Source organism: Callionymus lyra, chromosome 16 (genome assembly GCF_982586985.1).
Source record: "Callionymus lyra chromosome 16, fCalLyr1.hap1.1, whole genome shotgun sequence".
NCBI lineage: Eukaryota > Metazoa > Chordata > Actinopteri > Syngnathiformes > Callionymidae > Callionymus > Callionymus lyra.
The window spans coordinates 5122886-5147132 of NC_141833.1; the positions used below are offsets into that span (position 1 = coordinate 5122886).

Below are 24247 nucleotides of genomic sequence, written 5' to 3' on the forward strand. Positions count from 1 at the left end.
GTCTCTAGTCGCGCCAAAACAATTCTTTCCCATTGTAGAACTTAGAAACCAGCACTCTATGATTCCATTATTTGTGCTAGTTAGCATTGAAGCAAGCTAATTGATTCAAATCACTTACTAAACCTGCATGGTAGAATAACTATCAATGAAAATGACATTTAAAAAAAATAGAATGGTCTAGAACATGCGTCACTGAACTGGGAAATATTAAGGAAGTTTAGGTTAAGATATTGCAATCAAGCTAGTTTATTCTTTACGGTGTAACATTGATACAAAAACAATCCACATATCTTAAGCTCATTGAAGTTAATCTGCTAAAAAAAAAAAATGCATAATAGTTCAACTTGCTAATATTATAAGGTGGCTAAAAAAGATTTCCATCTGAGAGCAACTGCAGGAATAACCTCTAACCAGTCATTGACAGTGGAAAAAGAGAGATTGTATTTTAATCCTGGTAAGTTAAGGCCAAAGGTAAACCGCTGAAGACGGTCACGTCAGTATCTTTCGGTCATGCAGCTGCACACGTGAGATAATATTCTCAAACTCACCAACATATTTAGATTGTAACTATGACTTTTAACTGTGGCTGACACCTAAATCTGCATATAATCAACATGTTATTGAAAAACACCAAGATAAGGAATAATTTTCTGATATGTAAAAAGCATTAAACGACTTCCTTTTTTTAATATGGCCAGGTTAAGCATTCATATTATTTCATTTTCATATTCTTCAATGCCACTATAACACATTTCTGTTTTGTGTTTACAATTCTGGCAATAACAGTTTTCTGAACTGACATAGTTTCTATATAAGAAGCATTTGCACACAAGACGGACCTTAAATAACAAAATAATAATAAAAAAATAAGTTGTAAGAAGTTGATTTAAGTTCTATTAACGCATTCAAATCTTTCAATTAATTTTCCAAACATTAAAGGGCTCATATAAGTAAGTAAGTAATGTGAGTAATGTGTTTTATATAGTGCTTTTCCAGACCAGGGTCACAAAGCGCTTAAACGGCTTTTCCTTGGTTTTCTGGAACTCCTGTTGTCAGTTTTATCTTGACCTTTAAATTATATACTTTATTGAATATTGTTTTGATTGTTTAAGCGCTTTGTGACCCTGGTCTGGAAAAGCGCTATACAAATAAAAAATACTTACTTACTTTCTTAAACAATCAAAACAATACTCAATAAAAGATAAACTTAAAAGGTCAGGGTAACATCTTGAATAACATATAACATATAAGTATAATAACATTTAAGTTAGATTTTATTATTGTTTGGAACTTACAAAACCTCATTGGTTATCATGGCAAGTTGTGATGAACGTAAAAATAGTAAAGTTAAATACTTTGAATTATTCTATTTTAGTGATGATTCTTCACGTTTATTTCATCATATAGCTTTTTCTTTTCAAAACAAAAGACGACTTACTCTGTACTTCCTATTGACTATTTTTTTCATTAGTAATTCGTTTTTCCTCATTTTAATTTTCAGGTTATGCTTCTGTAATAAGCGAGTTTTACAATATTGTGTTGCTATCGTTGATAATTAACATTACAGATCAGTTAAGTATTTAAATCCAAGTCGGATTTATTTGATTGTAATTACATTTTATTTTAAATGCTAAGTGACTGGCGATCAAACGACGAGTCAAGCAGGTCTTCTTATCGCTGTGATATCTGGAGATGTGTGATCGCTACTTACAAACAGGGGAGAGCAGGAGCACTGGGAATTATGCTCGGTGTGTGTGTGTGTGTGTGTGTGTGTGTGCAGAGGGTTTATTGAAAGAGTTCCTCTCTCTCTCTCTCTCTCTCTCTCTCTCTCTCCGCCCCCCCTCCTCCTCTCCCTCCCTCCCCCTCCCCGCAGCCCGGGCCGCCTGGGTGGTCCACCCTCTCTCTCCACTTTGGTGAGCTGTTGCTTAGCAGCTAATAATAGGCGATGTTTGCAAAGTAATTTGCCTCTTCCTCGGCCAATGGGAGCCGCAGCACTTTTCCATCAAACCTCCCTTTTCAGGATTTGCCGAGAGGCGAACTTCTCCAAATGTTACCGCTACACGAGCGGAGTCAGACCCACAGCCTCGCCACTACTCCTCCTTGTACTACTGCTACTCTGCGAGGCGTCGTTCCACCAGCCATCCGGACGAATGAAGACTGAAGGATATATTTCGGCGCATGATGTTGGGATGGAGTTTCGAGACTTGTTTGGCTCCATGGAAGACTAGAGAAGGTTCTCCTGCCTCGGATGCGCTTCTCTCCTATGGTGGATTATTATTATTATTATTATTGCTGTCGTTCCTGTCGCGCTCGCTGAGGTTCTCTTCGCCGCCGCTGCTCCTCCTCCTCGCCCGATCATCGATCCCCCTCTTCGGACTATGGCCTCGGATCTCGGGGTCCCGGGGGCCGGCGTCTTTGGAGATTTACCCCCGAGTTACACGCGATCCCAGCCGCCAGCGAACCCGGACCTGCTCCGGAGACCCAGCTACTGCCACGCTGCTTTCGCACTTAAACAGATCTCAAAGGTGATGACCAGGGCTTTTGGATTTTTGTGAATGAACCCGCCGTAAATGCTTGATCTTCTTTCCTCGCATGTGTGGGTGTGTGTCGTCTCCCCCCTGAAACACAACCTCTCAGTTTTTTGTTTCATGTTAAAATTAGTTTTGTTGTTGTTTTGTTCCCACACCATCGTGTGCTTTTTGGCCGCAGACAAGGCGCACTGGCCCGGGCTAGTGTGTGTGGATGTGTGGTGGGTCCTGTGGAGGAATTCACTGATTGAGTTTGATCTGACAAAGCATCTCTGGACCGCCCGGATGCTTTGGACGTGTTTCAGCGCTGCAGAGAGAAACCACAACAGCAACGTCTGTCTGTGACGTTTAAGGCTTTACACACATGCAGGGGGAAACATAGATGTCAGCTGGAACCCCAGAGTTCCACTTGAAACACAAACTTAGTTTTCTGATATTTAACTCTAGTTTAGGGGAGACGTTGACACCCGTCTTGTCATCACTATTTTTATTTTTATTTGTACCATCCTAGTTTTAATCTTCCTGTCTTTCTCGCCCTCCCTCCCTCCCTCCATCATCATCCAGGGTAAGGCGGTAGGTCAGAAAGCTCCCCTGTGGATCCGAGCCAGGTTCCAGGCCCTCCTGTTCTCATTGGGCTGCCACATCCAGAGGCACTGTGGGAAGGTGCTCTTTATTGGACTCTTAGTATTCGGGGCTCTTTCCGTCGGGCTGCGAGTGGCCGCCATCGAGACTGACATCGAGCAGCTATGGGTGGAAGGTGAGTGAACCGTTTTGTTGTTGTGTTTGTTATGTTGTGTGGCTGCGTTTACTCTGACAGCTTCAGAAACGTTGGGTTTTCATAACGAGCGTTGGCTTTTATTTTGAATGTAAATGCTTACATGTGTTAAATAGTATCATCTTAAAATTTGTACATTCAACGGTTGGTTCCTATACACAACCTGACACAATCTGTCATGACTTTAGCGTCACACTTTTTTTCACCCCTCAACCCAAAAAAAAAAATTGTTACACATGTTTAAAATCTGTTTTTTTTGTAAATTATTAGCAGCAATGGCAGCTTTTTTTTTTTTTCTCTTTTACGTCGGCCAAATTCCTTTTAAACCCCCAGGCTTTCGGTGCCGGGGCCGATCCCTGCAGCAGATGGACTGTGTGAATGGTTAGCCATCTTTGAGGGCCCGGGCCCCTCCCCCCCCCTCCTTCTCCGGGGGCTCCCTGTGTGGTCCCTAACTATTCTTGGATTCCATTCAACAAGAGGCAAGCAGGCAGGCAGGCAGGCAGGCACCACCTCCCAGGACCCCCCTCCCCGCCTACTCCTCCCCTCCTCACAAGAAGAGAAAATATAAGTGAATGCAGCTGAAGTTTACCCACCTGTTTTGCACGCTCTAAAAGCGCCGCAGCAGTTGGCGAATATAAACAGACTCTATTGGGGTTTTTCTTCGAGCCCACCGTGTCACAGGAGGACAGGGACAGACGGCTCATAGTGTCGGGCAGGAAAAACATTTTCGAGGAGAACATTTTTTTTCACCCTTTCCCTCCTGCATCAGGATTATCTCCTGAGTTAATTGGCCATCTCTTAAAGGAGATGTTTTTGTGCCAGTTGTTTTGGTGACAGAAAGACGTGAATCAGGGGCCCTGAAAAGGGGGGGGAATACTGCGCCTTTAAGAGGCCGTGGGCATGTTTCTAAAGTTTCTGCCTGCCTTGTTTCCGCCAATAGCCCCATTGACAAAGCTGTGAGGGCCTCAATAGAGAGTAAAGTGGTTCAGTAACAAGGAGAGGTTAGTCCCTGCTCACGGATGAGACGATTGTGAAGGTGTGCGGACCATATGCTTCCTCTCGTCCAGCACTTACATACTTGTCATGTTTTGCCACCTTTAATGTGTCTGCCTGCCCACCCCGTCTGTCTTTTCTCTGTCTGTTTGTGTTTCTACCTGTCTGCCTCGTGAAGTCAGCCCACCGGGGCCATTTTAATTGCTTCCTCTCGCAGTGTAGCACTTTTCTAGAAAGAAGCAGAAGCATCTCCGTATATATCTGTAAGCTCTCACACCTGCGCAGGTGAGAGTTAAACAGGATTCCTTTTTTTTTGTTTAGTCTGACAAGAGGATTAAGGACACTCTCGCATCAGGGTTTTCTCAAATATCAAAGTTGTTGTATTTGTCACACCTTTCCAAAGAGCGAGTGTCGGTGTTTGTCCAGAAGTGATAAAAGAGAGACAGGTTGTAAAAGAGAGGTGCAGGAGGAAGAGAGGGATGAGTGCAGACATTTGGGGGGGTTGGGCAGGAACAGGAGGGGAAGGTTTATGGTCAGTCCTCTACCATTTTTTTTTTTTTGGGTGTCATTTGTTAACATCTGTTTCACCTCCTTGAACGTCCCTGAATTATCCTTGTTACCCATCGTTTCCACAAACTTGCTTCGAGGTGTGCATTGAAAAACATCTTCTTCAGAGGTCGAGAAATACACATAAATAGATGAAGATGTTTAAAAGTGTATTCCAATTAATTTGTTTAAAATAACCACGGAAAAATGTATATCTTAAGTCAGAAATATTCATGTTTAATGAGAGAAGTGAACTAAATAAACCAATCAATACAAATACCCACAAACTTATTTTGTGCCCAAGAAGTTTAAATATATAAATATAAAAAAACATTCTAACAAAAAACAAACACAAGGGAATGTCGATAAACGTTCTAAAAAAAAAGTCCAACATTATGTAAGAATACTAAGCCAAAAAAATGGGGACATTTTTTTAAAATAGAACTCGCATTTTCGTGTGAAAACATTCTCCTGGTATGAGGTTGATTGCGGTTTTGGGGTAGATTAAAGGGACACACAGTAGCTGTTACGCAAAGACCACTTAGCAATGTCCCAAAACGCTGATGAGTCCTCAGAGAAAATGCACTCGGGGGTATTTTTTTCTGGTGTTTGGAGCACTTTCTCCAAACAAATCTCAGCAGCACACCAGGTAAATGCTATAATTCATCAGAGCGCACACAGCGGCCCAGTTCAGACAGAGAAAGGGAGCTCTATGAGGCATTATTGGAGGTGAATAGTGCGCAGTGGTGCCCCAGCTAGATAAATAAACTCCCAGTGCTCAGGACCCGGGACCTCACTGGTAGAGAGAACAAACAAGACCGGAGTCACCCTGGGTCCTTTCTAAATGTTTATTTCACCCTCCCTCTCCCTTCTATCTGAATCTCCTTCGTTTCAACGAGTGGCTTTTTTTAATAAATGTGCGGCTTTTATGAGAAGAAGCCGATCACAAACAGGTGGATCTTTTACTGTATCAAAGCTGCCGAAAAGCTGATAATGAAAGCATAACCTTGTCTCTCCATGCACTCTTTTCACGACAACACCAGCCACCTTTTACACCGTTTACCTCAGTAGCTTACACTGTGGACGTATTAAAAACTAGGGAGAGGCCGAAACACTTTCTTGGTACTTGGGAGAGAAAAAAGAAATGCTCCTCCAGGCTCGATAAATTCATTTCTTATCTGAATGAGACCAGCAACGTGGAAAAATTTTGCCTTTCAGGCCGGGATGAATGTATGTTTCAACCACACATTAAGCAGTATTAGCGGTCAGTGGAGTGTCTAATGTGACTATTTTTCACAGTGGCCAACACTGGCCATGATTAGCATAATTAGCAGAGGCAAGCCTATACATATGGAAATAGAAAGTGCCTAAATGCCAGCCCCGCTGCAAATTTATGTGTGGTGGCTTACACCACTGGCACATCTGAATAGAATGTAAGTGAAACTGTTTTTTTTATTTTTTAATGTTTCACTGGTCCGAGGTGGGTTTTTTTTTAAGATGGCAGGAGTAGAGGTTTCAGTCAAGTCCTTCCTTCTTGATGCAAGACCAGCCGTCACAATGAACATATGCACAGACATGCACTGTATTTCTATAGGTATGATAGCAAAGTGCCAGCCAGTCCTTGTTGCCCCCAGCCTCACCCTCCCACACCCGCCTCGGGCATTGTTTTACAGGCTGGGAAAAGTTTGGGTCCATTTGCCTTTGTTGTGGACGAAGAAAGCTTTGCCTCTTTCATTTTATTCTGCTGTTTGTTGGGAAACATCTGAAAGAAATTGAAGGGGTACAATGGCAAAAAAGGCTTTGCATTCAGTCTGAAGCTGCACTGGATGGAGCTTGTATGGAGGAGTTGCCCATCTGCTAGGGACAGCCTGGCGAAGGAATGCCATAGGGCACGGTAGACTGAGAACCTGCAATGGCGCCCGGCGATGATTCTGGTGGGTCCACATCTGACAAAAGGGCCAAGAGGCTTTTATTGTCAACCCCGGAGAAAGCAAATGAACTTCTCATTAGGTTTGAAACAGAGGAGAGATAAAGTGCTTATGAAGAAGAGAAACTGTGAGAGAAAAAATGTTTGGCAAAACTGTTTTGACTCAAACAGCTTTAGCAAGTTCAACTTTTTTTAATATTAACTTCTCTTGTTGTTGCATGCGTGAACGGCGACACATTTAGCAGGTGAAAAACATACATGTCACTTTCAGCCCTCTTCGTCTTGGGTCTTCCTCCATAACAGCGTGGGGCCTTTCAGAGGCCCCCTAATCCAGCTAATCTACCACACTGAACTTTGAAGGTGGCCTGGTCTGACCTAGCATTGCTAGGGACGGGGACTAGGTCTGTTTCCCGATTTAAAAAAAAAAAAAAAAAAGGAAGGACAAAAGAATGAATTGAATCCCCCTTTATGATGGCTGGATTCTAAAAGTCAGAGAAGTCACCATCTCATCGCTTCATGAGTTATCAGCGGTTTGCTGTGGAAGGAATTTAATTCAAATAGATTTCCCAAAAAAATCAGATTGATTTAGTTGCTGCTAAGAACGGTGTTGAAAGAGAGAGAGAGTAGTGGAGGAACGGAGGGTGGTGGAGGTACGGTTTAAAAGAATAGTTCACCCAGAGGAAAGAAAAGACTTGTCCTCCGCTCGGTGCAAGCGGTGAACCGGCTCAGAGTTGGGTGGTTGGGGCCGGACTAGGGGTTGAGGGAAAAAAGGCGAGAAAGAGGGAGAGAAGAGAGAGGACCGGCTGCCTGGGTGGTCCAGATGGGAGGAACGAGACACAAATAGCTATAATTTACTTCAGGAGGCCTGTAATTAAAGAGCCAGAGTCTCTCTGAGCCACCCAGTTCCTGTTGGGATCAAAACCCCACGCTGTAGAGGTTAACATACAAAATGTCAAAAAAGGTTTAACAGATGTCAATGAGGTTCGTGGACAGGATGAGGGTCCACTTTCTTATTGGCATCCAAACTGGGAGTCACTGGCTCTTTGTACGAGACTCACTTTGAATGAGTTGAATTTTTAAAAACAAATAAAACACGACCAATATTTCGCCAAAACAATTCATGTTTGGAAACAAAATCGTTTCGAGCCGTATTCTCGCAAGGCAGATGCTCCGAGCCAGACGCTCCGAAAAGACACCCATGATTGCAAATAAACGAGGTGACTTGATATTCTCAAGCCCCTGTCTGGGTAATTAAAGCCTTGAAAGCAAAGCCTGGAAAGATTGCTTGGCGTCTCCAAGGCCCAGAGTTCTAACCTGATCTCACACTTCTGCAGCGTAGGTTGAATAGTTTGTTTTTTCTTTTCTCCCCATCAATTATAGGAGCCTGCTCCAGGCTGGGGGAGGTGCAGAGAGCCCTGAAAGAGGGAGAGAGAGAGAGAGATAGAAAGAGGGAGGCAGACGAAAAGAACGACTAGAAACTAGACGAAATGTTTAACGATTAGTAGGGAATTACCCGAAGCGGTAAAGCCGGTGATTGCAGAGCGGGCGAAACACAGTAAAAAGAGCTACAAGACTTAAGAAGGAGGTAGCTGTTGTTTCCCAACTTCATCAAGCCACCCTTTCTCTCCCCCACTTTCTCTTGGTTGTCATGTAGTGGGACAGGGAGCGAGGCAGACGGGCTCTCTGTGATCCAGCGCGGCATGTTTCATGTCCACTTGGCACAGATCGCAGATCCCCCCGGCTGGCAAACCCTTTCAGGGCAACCTCCTGTAATTAGGGGGCTGGAGTCTACCGCACAGCACCACATAGCCCTCTCTTTATTTCACCCTCTTTTTCCTTTTGCGTCGCTTCTGTTTCACACCAGCACTGACAACCATTTTTTTGCCTCATCATTTTTCACCAAGCGCTAGTGCCACTCCTACATCTCAATAAGAAACAAATCTTTATCTCATCTTGTTGCATACATCCTACATCCAGTGTCATTAGGGACCCCGATGTTTCTTCACCAACATGGCACATCTGCTTCACAGAAGGGGCGATGGGAAGCTGTATTACTCATTTCTCCTGGCCAGACGCTGGGTTTGTGTGAAGTGCCTTCAAAACCAACACTGTTGAGGGCCAAGGGCGTTGGTCTCTATAATGTTCTTGAGTTGGTGTGTGCGTTCTAATGTACACCCTTAAGTGTGGATGTGTTTTTTTTCGACGCTGATCGATGTTGTCTCCGTTCAAGTGGCTCCACCTTTTTTTCTAACAAAGTTTGTTTCTGTTTTGTTTTAGCTGGCAGTCGGGTGAGCCAGGAGCTTCGCTACACCAGAGAAAAGCAAGGAGAGGAGTCGGTGTTTACCTCACAAATGCTTATTCAGACTCCCAAAGAAGAAGGCACTAATATTCTTACCCAGGAAGCTTTGCTGGTACACATGGAAGCTGCTCTGTCTGCCAGCAAAGTCCAAGTGTCACTGTTTGGAAAGTAAGTTGGCCAAGGACTTAGCGACCGACATATATGCTTGAAGTTTGTGCCAATCTGACGTCTTCTTCTCCGACCAGGTCATGGGATCTTAACAAAATATGCTACAAATCGGGAGTACCGATCATTGAAAACGTCATGATTGAAAGAGTAGGTTTTATTTTTAAACCTGTATCTTTATCTACGTGTATCACAATCGCTAACAAGTTTTTTTGTTGTTTTTTTCAGATGATTGACAAGCTCTTCCCTTGTATGATAATCACACCGCTGGACTGTTTTTGGGAAGGGGCTAAACTACAGGGTGGCTCCGCCTACTTACCGTAAGTTTCAATTAATTCAGGTTTATGTATTTTATATTTCACATTCCGTAGAGACTTGGCATTCCTTCTACCTAGGCTTCCATTGGAACTTGGGAGGTTGCTTGTAACTTTTAACACATGCTCAATGGAGACATACAGTTGGGCTTTCAGTGGACTGTCAGTGTGTACTGTGAGTGACAGCAGCGGTCAGTAATAGAGTTCTTTTAGGGCCCAGAGAGGGGCTGGAGGGGGTGTCCTGACAGATAAATTCAAAGAGAGAACGTGAGGGAGAGATACAGCCAATGAGGGAGGGATGGAGCGAGGAGATGGCTGCAGCCGCAATTGGGTGGTGGATTGGTAGAACGGAGGGTGGGTGGTGGTGGTGGTGGCAGGGGAGCCCTTTGGGTCAGACAATGGTAAGCATTCTTTCAGTTTACGAGTGAGTGTCCATCAGTGCAGGGGCCCCGGAGAAAGGAGGGAAGGGGGGACGGCTTTGTCAGCTCACGGCTAACACTCTGCATTCTCATGGTAATGCCCAGGCTCCCAGCTCCCAAGTTGTCCAACAAATAAAATGGGCAGTATTCAAAACTCAAGTCCCCCGAGAAAGACAGAGAGAGGCTACAAGACGGTTAACAGTGGAGTCTGGGCGTATTGGGGCTTTTGCGGATTCTTTTTTTTTTTCTTCTTCTTTTTAGGACAAAGTTCTCTAGAGAAATTGAGTCACTGAAAGAGACCTCAGAAGTGATATTTCAATTGAGTGCTTGGTTTATAAAAGATGGTTTGGATCGTGGCAGATGTTTCTTTGCAAACAACGTATTTGTTTGCGGGTCTGTCAAGAGCATACCATGGAGTGTTGCGCGACAAAACCAGCACATACTGAACACAAACAAGTTTCCCACACTCGAGCATAAGCCAAACTTGAAACCTTAGATCCGTCTCATGAATAAATAAATCATATCGTATCCACGGACTTATCACAAAGTTCACTCATCAGCTCCTGCTTTCCTTTCGCCTCAGTAAAATCCAAAAACATTTGAGGTAGTGAAGGAAGCGTTTGAGTGTGATGAAAGTGAGAAAAAAAAAAACTGGTGAGAACAAAGAGCTTCAATCTATGAAAAAACAAAAGGGGCCTGGTTCAGTCAAGCAAAAACTAGCCGATAAAGGAGAGTGTCTTTGCAAGCGGCAGCAAAAGAGACCCTGGTATGTGGGAATAGTGGAGGAGCTCCCTTCATAAGAGAGTTTGAGGCCACAGTTTAGACACTGCCGGATTGTTTTATTTCCATCTCTTCCCGGCTTTCTATTGAACGCCCCTCCTTTGTTAATATGTGCAATTATGGCTTTAATTTATTTTATGTTTATGTTGGTGCCTTTTCTTGTCCTTTCACAATTTTGCATTCAAAAAGACACAAGGAAAAAGTTGCTTGTTCAGATTCTATATTGTCGGTTAAGCAACATACCCTTTGTTATGCTACAATTTACAATCATACAGAGGTCAATCTAAACAGGCAGTGCAAGAAATACACAAAAGTCACACCAGGCTAAACAAACCATTCTCAATGTCAACAAAATACAATTTAAAAAAACAAACTTGAATGAAGACTTATTTATATCTGTCTTCATGTTTGGTCTCGTCCAGGTCTTGTACCTGTTTCACTCCTCCTCGCTCCTTCCCAATTTATCAAGATGTTTGGGAGCCAGAGGTAATCATTATGACTGTGCAAGACCAAAGGGAATGGAAGCAAGCAGACAGCCACTGTGCCTTTTCCGAGAGCATTGTGGCAGCGTGAAACAGGATAAAAAACGCTATTTTCTCCTGTAACTGCAGCTTCCCTGCTGTATAGCGCACAAAAGACATCGAGGTCGCTTTGCCTACATGTTTAAGCGTCGGCAGGAATGCAATAATTTGAGCTTTGAGAACAGAGCTATACCTCACTGGGGGTGTTTGGGTTGATGTAAATGATATGTCTTCTTTCTAGGGGCATGCCGGATATCCAGTGGATGAATCTAGATCCTGTTAAACTGATGGAAGAACTAAGTCAGTTCACCTCGCTGGAAGGATTTAAGGAAATGCTAGATAAAGCTCAGGTAAGATATTTATAGATTATTCATATTCGCTTTCCAACTATTGTATCTAAACATCATTCTATTTCTGTAGGTGGGCCATGCCTACATGAACAGGCCTTGTTTAGACCCCTCAGATCCTGACTGCCCCCTCAGCGCACCAAACAAAGAGCTTGGAGAGGTAAACACACACTGATAAAAGCAAAAGTGAGCTGTAACAAAAGTGGATATTTCCCTTCACACTGTTTCTCTGGATCTTTTTTTTATTTAATCAGGGCCCTGACATTGCTGGGCGTCTACAAGGGGGTTGCCATGGTTTTAGCCGGAAGTTCATGCACTGGCAGGAGGAGTTGATCCTGGGAGGACGTGTGAAGAATGAGCAAGAAATTCTACTCAGGTGAGTTATTGAAATCATTGTGGAATAGTGAAAAACTGAGGAGATTGTATTTCACAGATTCCCTATTATCCTTTTTAAGTAATCAAGCAGACCTAAGGTCAGACAGCTTGTCTATCAGTTTTGCTTCGCGGCTTTAATAACTATGTGACCCCTAATAAACCAGAAGACAAATGTAAGGGATTTGAAGTACCCACAAGGATCACTTACCTGTTTGACCCTAGCCACTATGTTAATCATTATAATGATAAGAGCCGAACAACAACAAAAAGTGAGACATTTTCATGCTACCCAGGTTACACAAGCAGCCTTGTCATCAGCTCAATAGTTTTCATATTTTTGTTTCAACGTTAATGCCAAAGCAAAGCCAATAAAAAGGGAGTGTTGGGACGGAGCCCAGATCATGATCTAGCTCAAAGAGGCTTGAATGAAAGAGGATTCCCCTCCCGTCTGCAAGAGCCTCGCTTCCTTTTAGATGTGATTTACGATCATTTCTATCACATTTTGAGCCATGCTGCTGTTCGCCATGCCCGGGCCAAAAAAACCTGAGGACATCTGGGATCGCAGCCCAGACTGACGGACAGACTAGATAACACCTGCTTTTTGTTGTTTATACTGGCAGACAGTCAGGCAGGCCAGTGAATCCTGGAAGGAATGACACCTGCTTTTATCCATTCACAGACAGCGAGGTGAAGGGATACAAAGAGAGCCTAAACTAGTCAGACCGGTGGAATTTTAGTGGGCAAGGTTGCAGATCAACCCCACTTAACAGACAATAAAGCATGTTTCTAAGCCAAGTCTGACGCCGCTAATGTTTCCTTTACACTGAACGGTGTGTGCTTGTTTATCTTTGCAGTGCTGAGGCCCTCCAAACTATGTTCTTGTTGATGAGTCCCAAGCAGCTGTATGAGCACTTTAAAGACGACTATGAGATCCATGACATCAACTGGAACGAGGAAAAGGCAACAGCCATCCTGGAGTCTTGGCAGAGGAAGTTTGTTGAGGTAGGAACACACACACAGTTCTCATCTCGTACTCCTGTGAAGATATCGTAGGAAAGAGATTAAACACAACACATTTCCTCAACTTGCAAACACAAACTCAGTTTAGTCTGCAGCGCTTGAATTCCATCAACCTTTGACTTTCTCGTAAAGCGAAATCCCATGGCACACCAGGGCAGTGTGTGTGCGTCTGTGTGTGGGGTAGGTCAATCATCTTTCTCTGTCAGAGCCCTAGTTATAGGAACAAGCTGTTGCTCTGATAGCTGACACCCTCCACGGTGAGGGTAAGGAAAGAGGGAGTGAGGAGGACATGCAGATAAGGGAAATTCTACTCACTGGATCCGTGTATTGCACAAGACATCAGAACCCCTGACTCATAGAAATACGGCACAAAGTCATTTAGTCATAAAAATGGTCACCAAGTGCCTACAGGTAAATAACTGCGGTCCATTCATGTCTGTGAGTAAAGAAAGCCGCCTCCTAGGCCATGTGATCTCATCCCTTTCACCTTTGACATCGCAACCTCTGGCATCTGTGCTCATTACTCTTGAGTTGTCACACCCAAACGCACATGTGCGCATATGTAAGAACACATTCAGTCCTAAGCACATTGGACCTATATTCATAGTGAGCCTGAATTTATCTTGGTATTCTTGATTTCATGTATTTGAAGAAAGTTCTTTTTAACTTATTCTAGGTGGTACATCAGAGTGTCCCAGACAACTCCAGCCAATCCCTTCACGCCTTCTCTACCACCACTCTCAATGACATCATGAAATCCTTCTCGGACGTCAGCGTCATCAGAGTGGCGGGAGGATATTTGCTGATGGTATGTATAAGAATGTCCAATGATCTGTATCATGTGTTTTACTGTGGTTTACCAATTTTTATATTTGTGTTTTATAGTTGGCATACGCATGTGTAACCATGCTCAGGTGGGACTGCGCCAAGTCCCAGGGGGCAGTTGGGCTTGCTGGGGTGCTGTTGGTGGCCCTTTCAGTGGCGTCAGGGTTGGGTCTTTGCTCTCTGCTTGGACTTTCCTTCAATGCTGCGACCACTCAGGTACAACCCAATCAACATGCACACTGTTTAAATAACTTTCACTTTGTTCTATTACTAACTTTATCAATTGAATTCTGGTTTCAGGTGCTTCCCTTCCTGGCACTCGGTATTGGTGTGGACGACATGTTTTTATTAGCTCATTCCTTCACAGAGGCAGGGATCAACATCCCTTTTAAGGTACCTTTTCTTATCCTTATTTTATGTAAATTGCTGTCATTCACTCATTTCTAAACATTTGTCCATATATTTTGTTTTTTTCTTACCAGGAAAGGACGGGCGATTGTTTGCGCAGGACTGGCACCAGTGTAGCTCTGACTTCCATCAACAACATGCTTGCATTCTTCATGGCAGCCCTGGTGCCCATCCCAGCATTGCGAGCCTTCTCTCTGCAGGTACGTGGCTGCTGTTGCGAACACACTTCACTTTGCCAGAGAAAAGTTAATAGAAGTGGCTTTTAATCAAGACTTTCTACTTAGTTCTATTGCTCTGGCAAGAGTTTTGTGAAAGAGTGTTTTCTTTGAGGGAGACAGTGATGAACAGGCTGAACTGGAGAAGTGCTGGAGGGAGGAGTGAATCACTATATCACCGGCCAGTCATTCTCAGATCCGTGTGTAACTGTGGGTGGTCTGAAACCTCAGATACACACACTGAGACCTCAACCAGTCTGACTCTTTGCCTCAGGGACTGCTTCCTTGCAATTTATATTAGAGAAAAACAAGTCTTTTTCTTTTTTCTCTTTCTCTCTAGGCGGCCATTGTGGTTGTTTTTAACTTCGCTATGGTGCTGCTCATCTTCCCCGCCATCCTCAGTTTGGACCTTCACCGCCGAGAGGACAAGCGTCTGGATGTACTCTGTTGCCTGTACAGCCCCTGCTCGGACCGTGTTATCCATCTTTCTCCCAACGAGTTGTCGGATGCTGGAGAGCAGCAGCAGCACACGCCAACAACAGCAACAGCGCACACGCACCAATTTGCTGGAGGGTCGACGATTACCACCAGCACCCAGATCACCACCACAGTGCAGGCTTTCACTCAGTGCGACGCGGCCGGTCAGCATATTGTCACGATCCTGCCGCCCACTTCTCAGATCTCAACAAGTCCTCCTGCCTTCATTGTCTGTCCCACATCCCAGCCCCAAGGTAAGCGACGCTTCCCGAATCTCAATTTACATTCCTAAAGACAAAGTATCGTAACCGTTTTTAACCCTGTCTAACTTTTTCTTCTTCAGCGGCCCCTCCAACACCCACTACCTCTGCACCAGATCCTTATGGCTCCCAGCTCTTCACCCCAACCTCCTCCTCAACGAGAGACCTCCTAGCTCAGGTGGAGGACTCTAAATCAGGGAAGAAGTGTGTCCCTCTACCTTTCCTGCACTGGAACTTGTCGGACTTTGCCAGAGAGAAATACGCTCCACTGCTTCTCAAACCCAAGAGCAAGGCCATCGTGGTTGTACTCTTCTTGGGCCTGCTTGGTCTGAGCCTCTATGGGACCACGATGGTGCACGATGGACTCTATCTGACAGACATTGTGCCGCGCGACACCAAGGAATATAACTTCATCGATGCCCAGTTCAAATACTTCTCCTTTTACAACATGTACCTGGTGACAATGGACGGCTTTGATTATGCAAAGTCACAAAGGCTGATGATTCAACTGCACAACTCCTTCAACTCTGTCAAATACGTGGTCAGGGACAGCAACAATAAACTACCCCGCATGTGGCTGCACTACTTCCAAGACTGGCTGAGAGGTAAACAAATGCGATAAGCACTTTTTTTTTTTTCAACTAACGCTTGGTCATTCTGAGGTTTTTTGAAGGTTTGGTTTCCACAAGCATGCTAGTGTGTTAGAAGGACGCATGAATGTGTGTGTTCGTGGAGGTGAAAATGTGTGAAGGGTTAGGGAAAGTTCACTCACACTGTTTACCCATATCCACCTGGGCTCAGGGGTGGTGCAATAGATGGATTGGGGTCACAGGTTATCTTTGTGTGGGTGTGTGTGTGTGTGTGTGTGTGTAGTCCCATATGTGTGTGTGTGAGCGCGCCTCAGGTTAGGACATGTCAGAGGCCCAATCAGGAGGAAGTAATAGCTAACAGGTCAATCAAAACCAGCTGCAAAAAAAAAAGTTCTGAAAAAGGAAACTCAATATCCCACTTTCCCATTGTTGCACAGTTTGGTCTTGACGTTTCACAATAACAGGACTCATTACATTTAACCACAAACATGACAGTGAACCGATGTGACATGTGTTGTATCTCTCTTCTAGGTCTTCAGTCTGCTTTTGATGCTGACTGGCTGGCGGGGAGGATTACCTCTGAAAGCTACCGTAATGGCACAGAGGACGGCGCTCTGGCTTACAAGCTTCTTATTCAAACGGGTTCCAAGAAGGAGCCTTTCAACTACAGCCAGGTTAGTACCATATATTGAAAAATACACGTTCAATAAAGACGAATCACTTGAAGGAAACAAGCTTAAAGTATTCATTCTTGTTTTATAGCTGACATCCCGTCAACTGGTGGATGGAGAGGGTCTCATCCCCCCAGAGGTGTTCTACATTTACCTGACAGTTTGGGTCAGCAATGATCCCCTGGGGTACGCTGCCTCACAGGCTAACTTCTATCCCCACCCCCGAGAATGGATTCATGACAAGTATGACACCACCGGAGAGAACCTACGCAGTAAGTCTTAATCTTTCATCAGTACTTTTGGCTGTCAAAGGCTTTACCTGACATCGTTTCTCTTCAGTTCCAGCTGCAGAACCTCTGGAGTTTGCTCAGTTTCCTTTCTATCTAAACGGCCTCAGGCAGGCCAGTGACTTTGTGGAGGCCATCGAGAGTGTGAGGTCCATCTGTGACGAGTTTACCCGCAAGGGAGTCCTCAACTATCCCAACGGATACCCTTTCTTGTTCTGGGAGCAGTACATCGGCCTCAGACACTGGTTTCTGCTGGCCATCAGTGTGGTGTTGGCTTGCACCTTTCTGGTGTGCGCCGTCCTCCTCCTCAATCCCTGGACAGCTGGCATCATCGTAAGTCTCCCCTCAAATGTATTTGTACTTGCTCACCTCATCCTACCTCAACAACATCATTAGTCCCCCCCTCTTGCTCCGGTCTCTTCCTCTTGCTTTCTTCTCGTCCCTCGGCTCTATAACGCTGTCTAGAGGGCCCCTTTTTCTCTAAGGAGGGCCAGTGCGCACACACACTCAGGAACTTTTGTCATTCTAATGCCGACTGGGCCAGCCTTAGAAAAGGAAAGCAAAGGAGCAAAAAAAAAAAGAGGCTTTGCCCTCCTGAAGCCTCTACCTCTAACTCCATCACTGCTTTTGTCAGGGAGAGAGGGAGAGATTTGGGGACAGGACAGATCTGCCCAGTCGCGACCTTGACCCGCTCAACCCATCCATCAGAGAATATGTGTGTGAGAGAAAGAGGAGGCAGTTGGGGTGTTTAGGGATTTGAAAACAGGCTGGTGGGATTGGTGACCTCCCCCAAATTCACCCACATATCCTCAAATTTGGCGGTACAGAACAACAGTGCTTGTTTCAACTGGAATGTGTTTGATTTCTATAGAAGGGAGGCCACCGTCGGAGCTTTATGCTCGGTCTCAGAATAAACCACAACCAAACTGTCTTTCATCAATGCCAAATTAACCGTCAGAAAGCAGTGAAGCTGTAATTCATGTTTTTTTTTCTGCCAAGGAAACATTTCCTCTTGAGGCTACTTATATTTCCTTTTAACAGTCTAAATTAATTTGCTCATGATTGTAAACAGAATCATGATTATTTATTTCATGCTCATCCTGGTGATATTAATAGTAATCAAAATCATTTATCACAGCGAGATAAAATCTCTTACAATGTAAGGAGGAAACACAGTTCTGCCTTTTTTTGGATACCAACAAGAAGATAAAGTGAAAGTCATTACTGCCTTAGCCTCTGTCAATCAACACTATTGCCTCCGATGTTGATGAGTAGAAGCAGGAAGATTGTGGGAGGGAAGAAGGGGGGAGGTGTTGCCTTAGGGCGTAATCTGATGCCACGAGCACTACAGGGTCAGAGATTGTGTGGGGTAAAAAGCCAAAGGCGCTCAAGTGGGTTATATGTTTAATATGTTTCCTTCTTTAAATTCTTTGGAATTTTCTAACCCTTTTTTTTTTTTTCATCAGGTTTTTATCCTGGCAATGATGACGGTGGAGCTGTTTGGCATCATGGGATTGATTGGCATCAAGCTGAGCGCCATCCCGGTGGTCATACTGATCGCCTCTGTTGGCATTGGCGTGGAGTTTACCGTTCACATCGCACTGGTAAGTCAGAAGTCATGTCCACATTTCTTTTTAATTAGTGGAATGGTAGTCAGGAATATTGCTCTCAAAGGCTACCGTGCTCGGGGAGGAAGTGAGGGATTTCGGAAAATCCATAATTCTGATTCATGCTGGCAGCCTTCAGCTGGATTTGCGATTCAGTAATATAGATCAGAATGCAGTGATCCCACTATAAAAAGAGCCAAAATACTAGAACGCTCCGAGCCAAGTCTCGACACAAGCACACGTGCTGTCTGATGGCCAAAAGATTTCCTAATGTTTTCTCCTCCTCCGTTCTCAGGGCTTTCTGACTGCGATTGGCAACAGGAACAAGCGATCAGCGGTGGCTTTGGAGCACATGTTCGCTCCAGTAGTTGACGGGGCGATTTCCACTCTGCTGGGTGTACTTATGCTGGCAGGGTCCGAGTTCGACTTCATCATGAGGTGAGCTGCTGCCTGATCTCCATGTGTGAGAATGACTCTGATTGACAACGGGCTGCTTCAGCCGCTGTGGGGGTTCCCCTCGCTCATTTGTTACTTTCGGAAGACGCAATGTTTTTGTTTTTACACCCTGGGTGTGTTTATAAGTGTCGGGAGATAGTATGAGGGCCAGTTGTCTCGTCTCATTCTGGGGTGTGAGGAAGCCTAGCAGGGGGTCAAAGATGCATGCAGGTGGAAATGTTACCCCCCTATTTATGCACACACACACACTCGGTAACAAATACGCACCTGGTTCTGTCACTCCAAGCGCACACACATCCATCTCCCCGACCTCAGAGCACAACAAATGGGGAAAACATCAAGGGTGTGTAGCAGCTGCTCGTAAACATGGAAGTGTTCTGCTACCCACTGGGTGGTGTCTCTCTCACTCGCTTACTCTGTCTCTTTTACACACGCACACACACACTCGCCCGGGAATCTGTAAAAATTCCTATCATCTGTTTGGCGTTCTCAACCTCCCCGTTAGGTGCCGTAGTTAAAAAAGAAATGGAGCTAAAATTGAACCGGTCAGTTACTAAAGACGGTCAGCAGGCCCACCGGCAGACATCTCTACTCTCCTGCTGTATATTATTGTATGTATGCGTGTGATTTCCACCACCGTTTCATGGTCAGAGCGGAAAAAAAAGGCAAATGGCTCGATGTTTTTCAGCTAAATGTGGTCTCGAGCCCAAAACCGAAAACCACAGCCTTGAGCTCACAGACTGAAACAGGCCTCCATGACATAAAAAGGGCCATTCTGCAGAAAACAGACACAGGAGGAGAGTGAAGAAGAAGTCTGAATGTGGCTTCTCAGCAAGGGTGTGAGATCCTGGTGGGTGGGAGAATCCACATACTTACAAATAGGTAGTCCACAGTAGGGATGGGTACCAGAACCAACTCCCATAATCCAACAGTTCAGACATAAACAGTAGTAAAAGGTCCGAAAAGCAATGTCCATTCATGCGCTTTATTTTGGTTTTCACTTTTTTCCTAATAAAAATCTTTATTCAACATTTGGAAAAATACACACATAGTAGACGCCGCTGTTGTATGAAAAAAGATTTTTAATGAAAGAAATACTTTTGTTTTCCTTTTCTATAAGAATAAAACCATAAGGATACCCACCGGGCGACAAAAACATAGCATTCAGAGAGGGACATTTTTTCAGGACAAAGTGAGGGGCGACTCTTGGAGGTCTTGTTTAGCTAACGCTGTGGTCGCCGGGTGAATGGAGCGAGCCAGAGCTGGCGAGCAGGGGGAGTAGCATAAATATACTGCTGTAAACATCTCCTGGCCTTGTGTTGCACTAAGTAAACAGCGAGCCTAATTCAGTGTAGCGCCCTGAGATCTCTCACACCAACACACACGCTGAGCACATATGTGTGCGCGCTCACACAGACACACAAGGGGAAATTCACATGCATGTAAACACTTCTCTCACACACATACACACGACTCCCCAGGCCCCAACAACGAATGGAAAAGATTACAGTTTATATAAACAACAGAATTCCTAACAGCGAGACGCCGTTGGAGGTCTTGCTAACGTCTCACTCTCTTTCTGTCTTCCCTCTTGTTTTGTAACCTTCGGATTCAGAGGGCGGCGGAGGGGGTGGGGGGGCATGGAAATGCAGTAAAAATGTCTTTTTGGTGATTTCAGAAAGTCTGCGTACGTTTAAAGCAATCATGTTTCGGAAAAAATGCGGTTAGTCGAACATGTTTAAGTCTTGATTAAGTAAGAGAAGTGTTTCACACGCGAGTTCCTGGAGAGTGAAGTCAGACTCGACATACAAACATTGGCACGTTCTCCCTGAAGTGTGACCTTTGTCGAGCTAAGTAGTTGTAATAATGATTGTAGTAGTCCATTCAAACAAGAGCGGCATGTTTCCAGAACACCCCAGAGCTATTATCCCTGCCCTGGTTGGCTTTTTCCTTCATTCCAACAAACTTTTTTTTTTTGGTCTGGCTGGTGGTTAGCATCTCACTGTCTCTCTCTCTCTCTGCTTTCTGTTAGTGTTTAAATGGAGTCCTCTCTAATTTTCTTGGGGAGCTCTTTCTTGTGGGCTGCCTCCACCCCTGGCCTCCTCCGAGCACTTCTAGGATGCACGCACGCTTATGAGTGAAAAACAGAGCGAGAGTAGCGACAGTGAAGGCATCAAAGCATGTTTGAGTTGGACTAAGAAGGGAATCAGATTTGTTCCCCCCCTGACTTCAATACACAAACACTGGGCTTTCCCTGACTTCTTCCCCTGAGCTGCTTCCATTCTTTTCGTGCCAATTGTGTGTGCGTGGAATGATGTGGGCTCTTGCCTTGACATATCTGGCGGGAATAAACATTTGTGTATATAGTCCAAAGAAATACTAAATCAAACTTTCCTGTTTTTTTTTAAATAGTATCTACTAAAAGGCTTCTCTTGTAAAATATCTGACCACCTTGTTTTTATTCTTGGTTTAGGTACTTTTTTGCTGTCCTGGCTATCCTGACTCTCTTGGGAATGCTGAATGGGTTGGTGCTACTGCCCGTCCTCCTGTCCTTGACCGGGCCTCCGGCAGAGGTCAGCCCCATGGACAACGCCAGCCGCCTGCCCACCCCTTCACCGGAACCGCTGCCCCCGCCGATGGCCCACCATGGATATTACACCGGGCACTACAACCCACGATCGGCTCGCCAACAGGCGTTTTCAGAAGCCTCGGATTCCGAGTACTACTCCGAGGTGACCACCACGTCAGGGATCGGCGACGAGGATTACAAGTATTGCGACCGGAGCGCCTACATCACGTCGCCGGGAAACGCTCCACCGGCATCTCACATTTTGTTGGAGGCCAGCAAGAACCCCACCTTCCCTAAACTGACGGTACGCGCCTCAACAACAAAGTGCAGGTGGAATTTCTTTAGATCATTTAAACTAATCGTGTCATTTCATCCTTTTAAGGTGGTGAAGCCGTTCAAGGAGGGCACAGAGGGAAGGACCGAACCTTCGAGTGAACCCTACAGTTCCCAGTCAGCTATTAAGTCCCAGGTCACGTGCTGGGACGGACTCAAACGGGACCAAGGTCAACACCAGTCCAGCGACAGAGCTCACTTCCCGGGCAGGACTTGTCCGAGCGGCAACAGGTTTCAGAGCGGCAGAGGGCCTCAGCCGAACAGGACTAAAGGGCCGAGCTACAGCAGCACCTCTGCCCTGCCTTTGCAGCAAAGCTCCGGGGGGCCCGTCACCGTGGTGACGGCCACCGCCTCTGTAACGGTGGCCGTTCACCCGACCTTGCCAGGAGCGGCGTACCAGGGCTACATGCATGAAGGTTTCGACACGGACAGCGAGTCCGACTGCTTCGAGGCCGCGCGCAGGACTCGTGGTGACAAAACGAACTTTCCCTCGTTCAAGAAAGACTCTTTAGAGCTGCAGGACTTGGAGGCACCACATCACCAAACAGAGCTCAGCAGGACACAAGGTAGTGTAGCGGACATTTAATCACCCCCCAACAATTTCTCTCCTGAGTCAGCAAAATCTGATTATTTCTCTTGCCTCTCTGCTCCAGGTGGGTTGAGGATCTCGGCAGCCAAAGATTGCTAGGGAACCCCCCCTCGCCCCCCAATCCCTCCAACGTGCTGGCTGCCCTTTCTGAGCACCTTGATGTCCTTCACTCAAAATGTACTTCACAGAATCCTGTTTGGAGAATTTATGTAAATCTACGAGTATATATTTTAATACTAAAAAGAGGGAAGCTATTTAAAAGAGTACTGTATAACTTGAGTATTACTCTCGTGTAAAACTTCAGCTGTAAAAGATTATTTTAGTAGCGGGGGGGCGCCGTCAGTCCCCCCCCTACGTGGTGTATAGAATAATAATGTGTTATATGTACAAAGTGTTCAGAGAAAGTGAGATGCTATTAAGATATTGGGCTATTGACGTGATCAGTGTTTTATATTTGTGTTTTGCTGCTACACTTGGAGAATAATTTTAAGTGATTTGCCTTAAAGATGCAGTACCCCCCTCACCCCTCTCCCGACTCAAGAGGTTACACTTCTAACACACTCGGTGTTTACATTCGACACATTATTTCGAGGTATCTTTCGTGCACTATCGCAGATTTTTGTTGTGCCTTCTCCCTTATGTCAGTATTAAATCTTTGTGTGTACGCTTATCTAGGAAATGTGTTTTCGTCCACACGGCTTGGTTTTCAGGACATTATGTATTTGGATATTTCACAACTTTTTAACTGATAAACATACAGTATTATTCTTAAGAAAACTACAGGCGAAATTCAGATGAAAACCTTGTCGTGTGGACGCGCTTACAAAAGATTCTGAATGTCTCAGTACTGCAGTTCTACTTGAAGGAGACAAGTTTTTTTAAACTGCTGTTTTACTTTCAGCCGTGATAAGTGTGTCTTAACGCTTATTTTAAAAAAGGGAATTTGAGAAAAAAAAAATCTAATGTAAAGGGAGATTTTTCTTTTCTTTTTAAGCTGTTTAAGGGTTTCAAACATGACCCTGTGCAATTATCCCTTTAGCTCTTCACTCTTTACTTTAGCTGTCTTCTCTATAAACTTCACGTTTAAGTATGTTGTTGTTCTGGTCTCATCACTGCCAGATTTAAATTGCAGGGAAAACAAAACGTCCAGACCTTTTTTTTTTTTCTTTCTCCACATCAATTTTCCGAAGTGGCAGCTTCATTTTCTTTTGTACATATAAAAGAAAAGTAGCAAATGTGCAGTTGTGAATAATCTAGCTGAAGACAAACAAGGCACCATAGACAGTTTGTGTCGGGGGCAAAGGTCGAGGGGGAATTCATGCATTCGTTTGTAGTTTATTTCAAAAATATTGTTAATACCATGCCATATAAATTATTTATATTAAAAATTTATTTTTGTAGTTTGTACAGATGTTAGTATCTAGACTGAAGTTCTATTTTTAAAGAGTAAATATATATTATATATAAATATATCTATTTGTTGCTGAGTTTGAATTTGTGTTGTTTTGGGGAAGGGGCCGGGTCATGATTTTTTTTGTTTTTGTTTTTGTTTGTTTGTTTTGTGTTGGTGGAAGGGGCAGGAAGTTGGAGGACCCTGAAGGAGAAGGTGTCTTGGAATGTGTCACTGTCACACCATGTTTTTAAGATTTTCTGTCGACCCTTCTTTCTTCCTTGCCGTTTTGAAATGTCCATTGTCTAAAACACTGTGACTTCTAAGAACTATGCTCAAGAGAATCCTTGTGTGACCGTATTGTTCCCTCACCTGCTATAGAAGTTGGACTAACAAAATAAATCTATTGAAAAGTGGCCTTGTTGTCATTGTCGATCTGTGTTTGTGTCGTGGGAAGAGTTAGCGGCGTTATCGCCGAGTCAGCAGAGCATGTTTGCAGGATAAATAACAGCCGTAAACAAACCCTCCTCACATTGTTGAGAAGGCAAACAAGAGCAATTC

At 44.6% G+C, this 24247-nt stretch overlaps 1 protein-coding gene across 1 annotated transcript; it reads left to right on the plus strand.

Moving 5' to 3' along the window:
• The first annotated feature begins 1903 nt into the window (after positions 1–1903).
• Positions 1904–24102, plus strand: ptch2 (patched 2). Its single transcript, XM_087810522.1, has 23 exons — positions 1904–2525; positions 3093–3285; positions 9047–9236; positions 9314–9383; positions 9462–9553; positions 11509–11617; positions 11688–11774; positions 11869–11990; positions 12844–12991; positions 13686–13817; positions 13895–14050; positions 14135–14227; positions 14317–14442; positions 14798–15188; positions 15278–15799; positions 16316–16458; positions 16547–16727; positions 16795–17075; positions 18209–18346; positions 18645–18787; positions 21279–21678; positions 21757–22273; positions 22361–24102. The coding sequence occupies exons 1-23, from the start codon at positions 2379–2381 to the stop codon at positions 22393–22395; spliced, it is 4416 nt and encodes a 1471-aa protein (XP_087666648.1). The 5' UTR covers positions 1904–2378; the 3' UTR covers positions 22396–24102.
• The last annotated feature ends 145 nt before the right edge of the window (positions 24103–24247 follow it).

Coding starts and splice junctions, on each gene's coding strand:
- ptch2 (XM_087810522.1), top strand. CDS start 2,379: ATGGCCTCGGATCTCGGGGTCCCGGGGGCCGGCGTCTTTGGAGATTTA. Junction 16,459..16,546: donor AGCCTTTCAACTACAGCCAG/GTTAGTACCATA, acceptor CTTGTTTTATAG/CTGACATCCCGTCAACTGGT. Junction 18,347..18,644: donor TTACCGTTCACATCGCACTG/GTAAGTCAGAAG, acceptor CTCCGTTCTCAG/GGCTTTCTGACTGCGATTGG.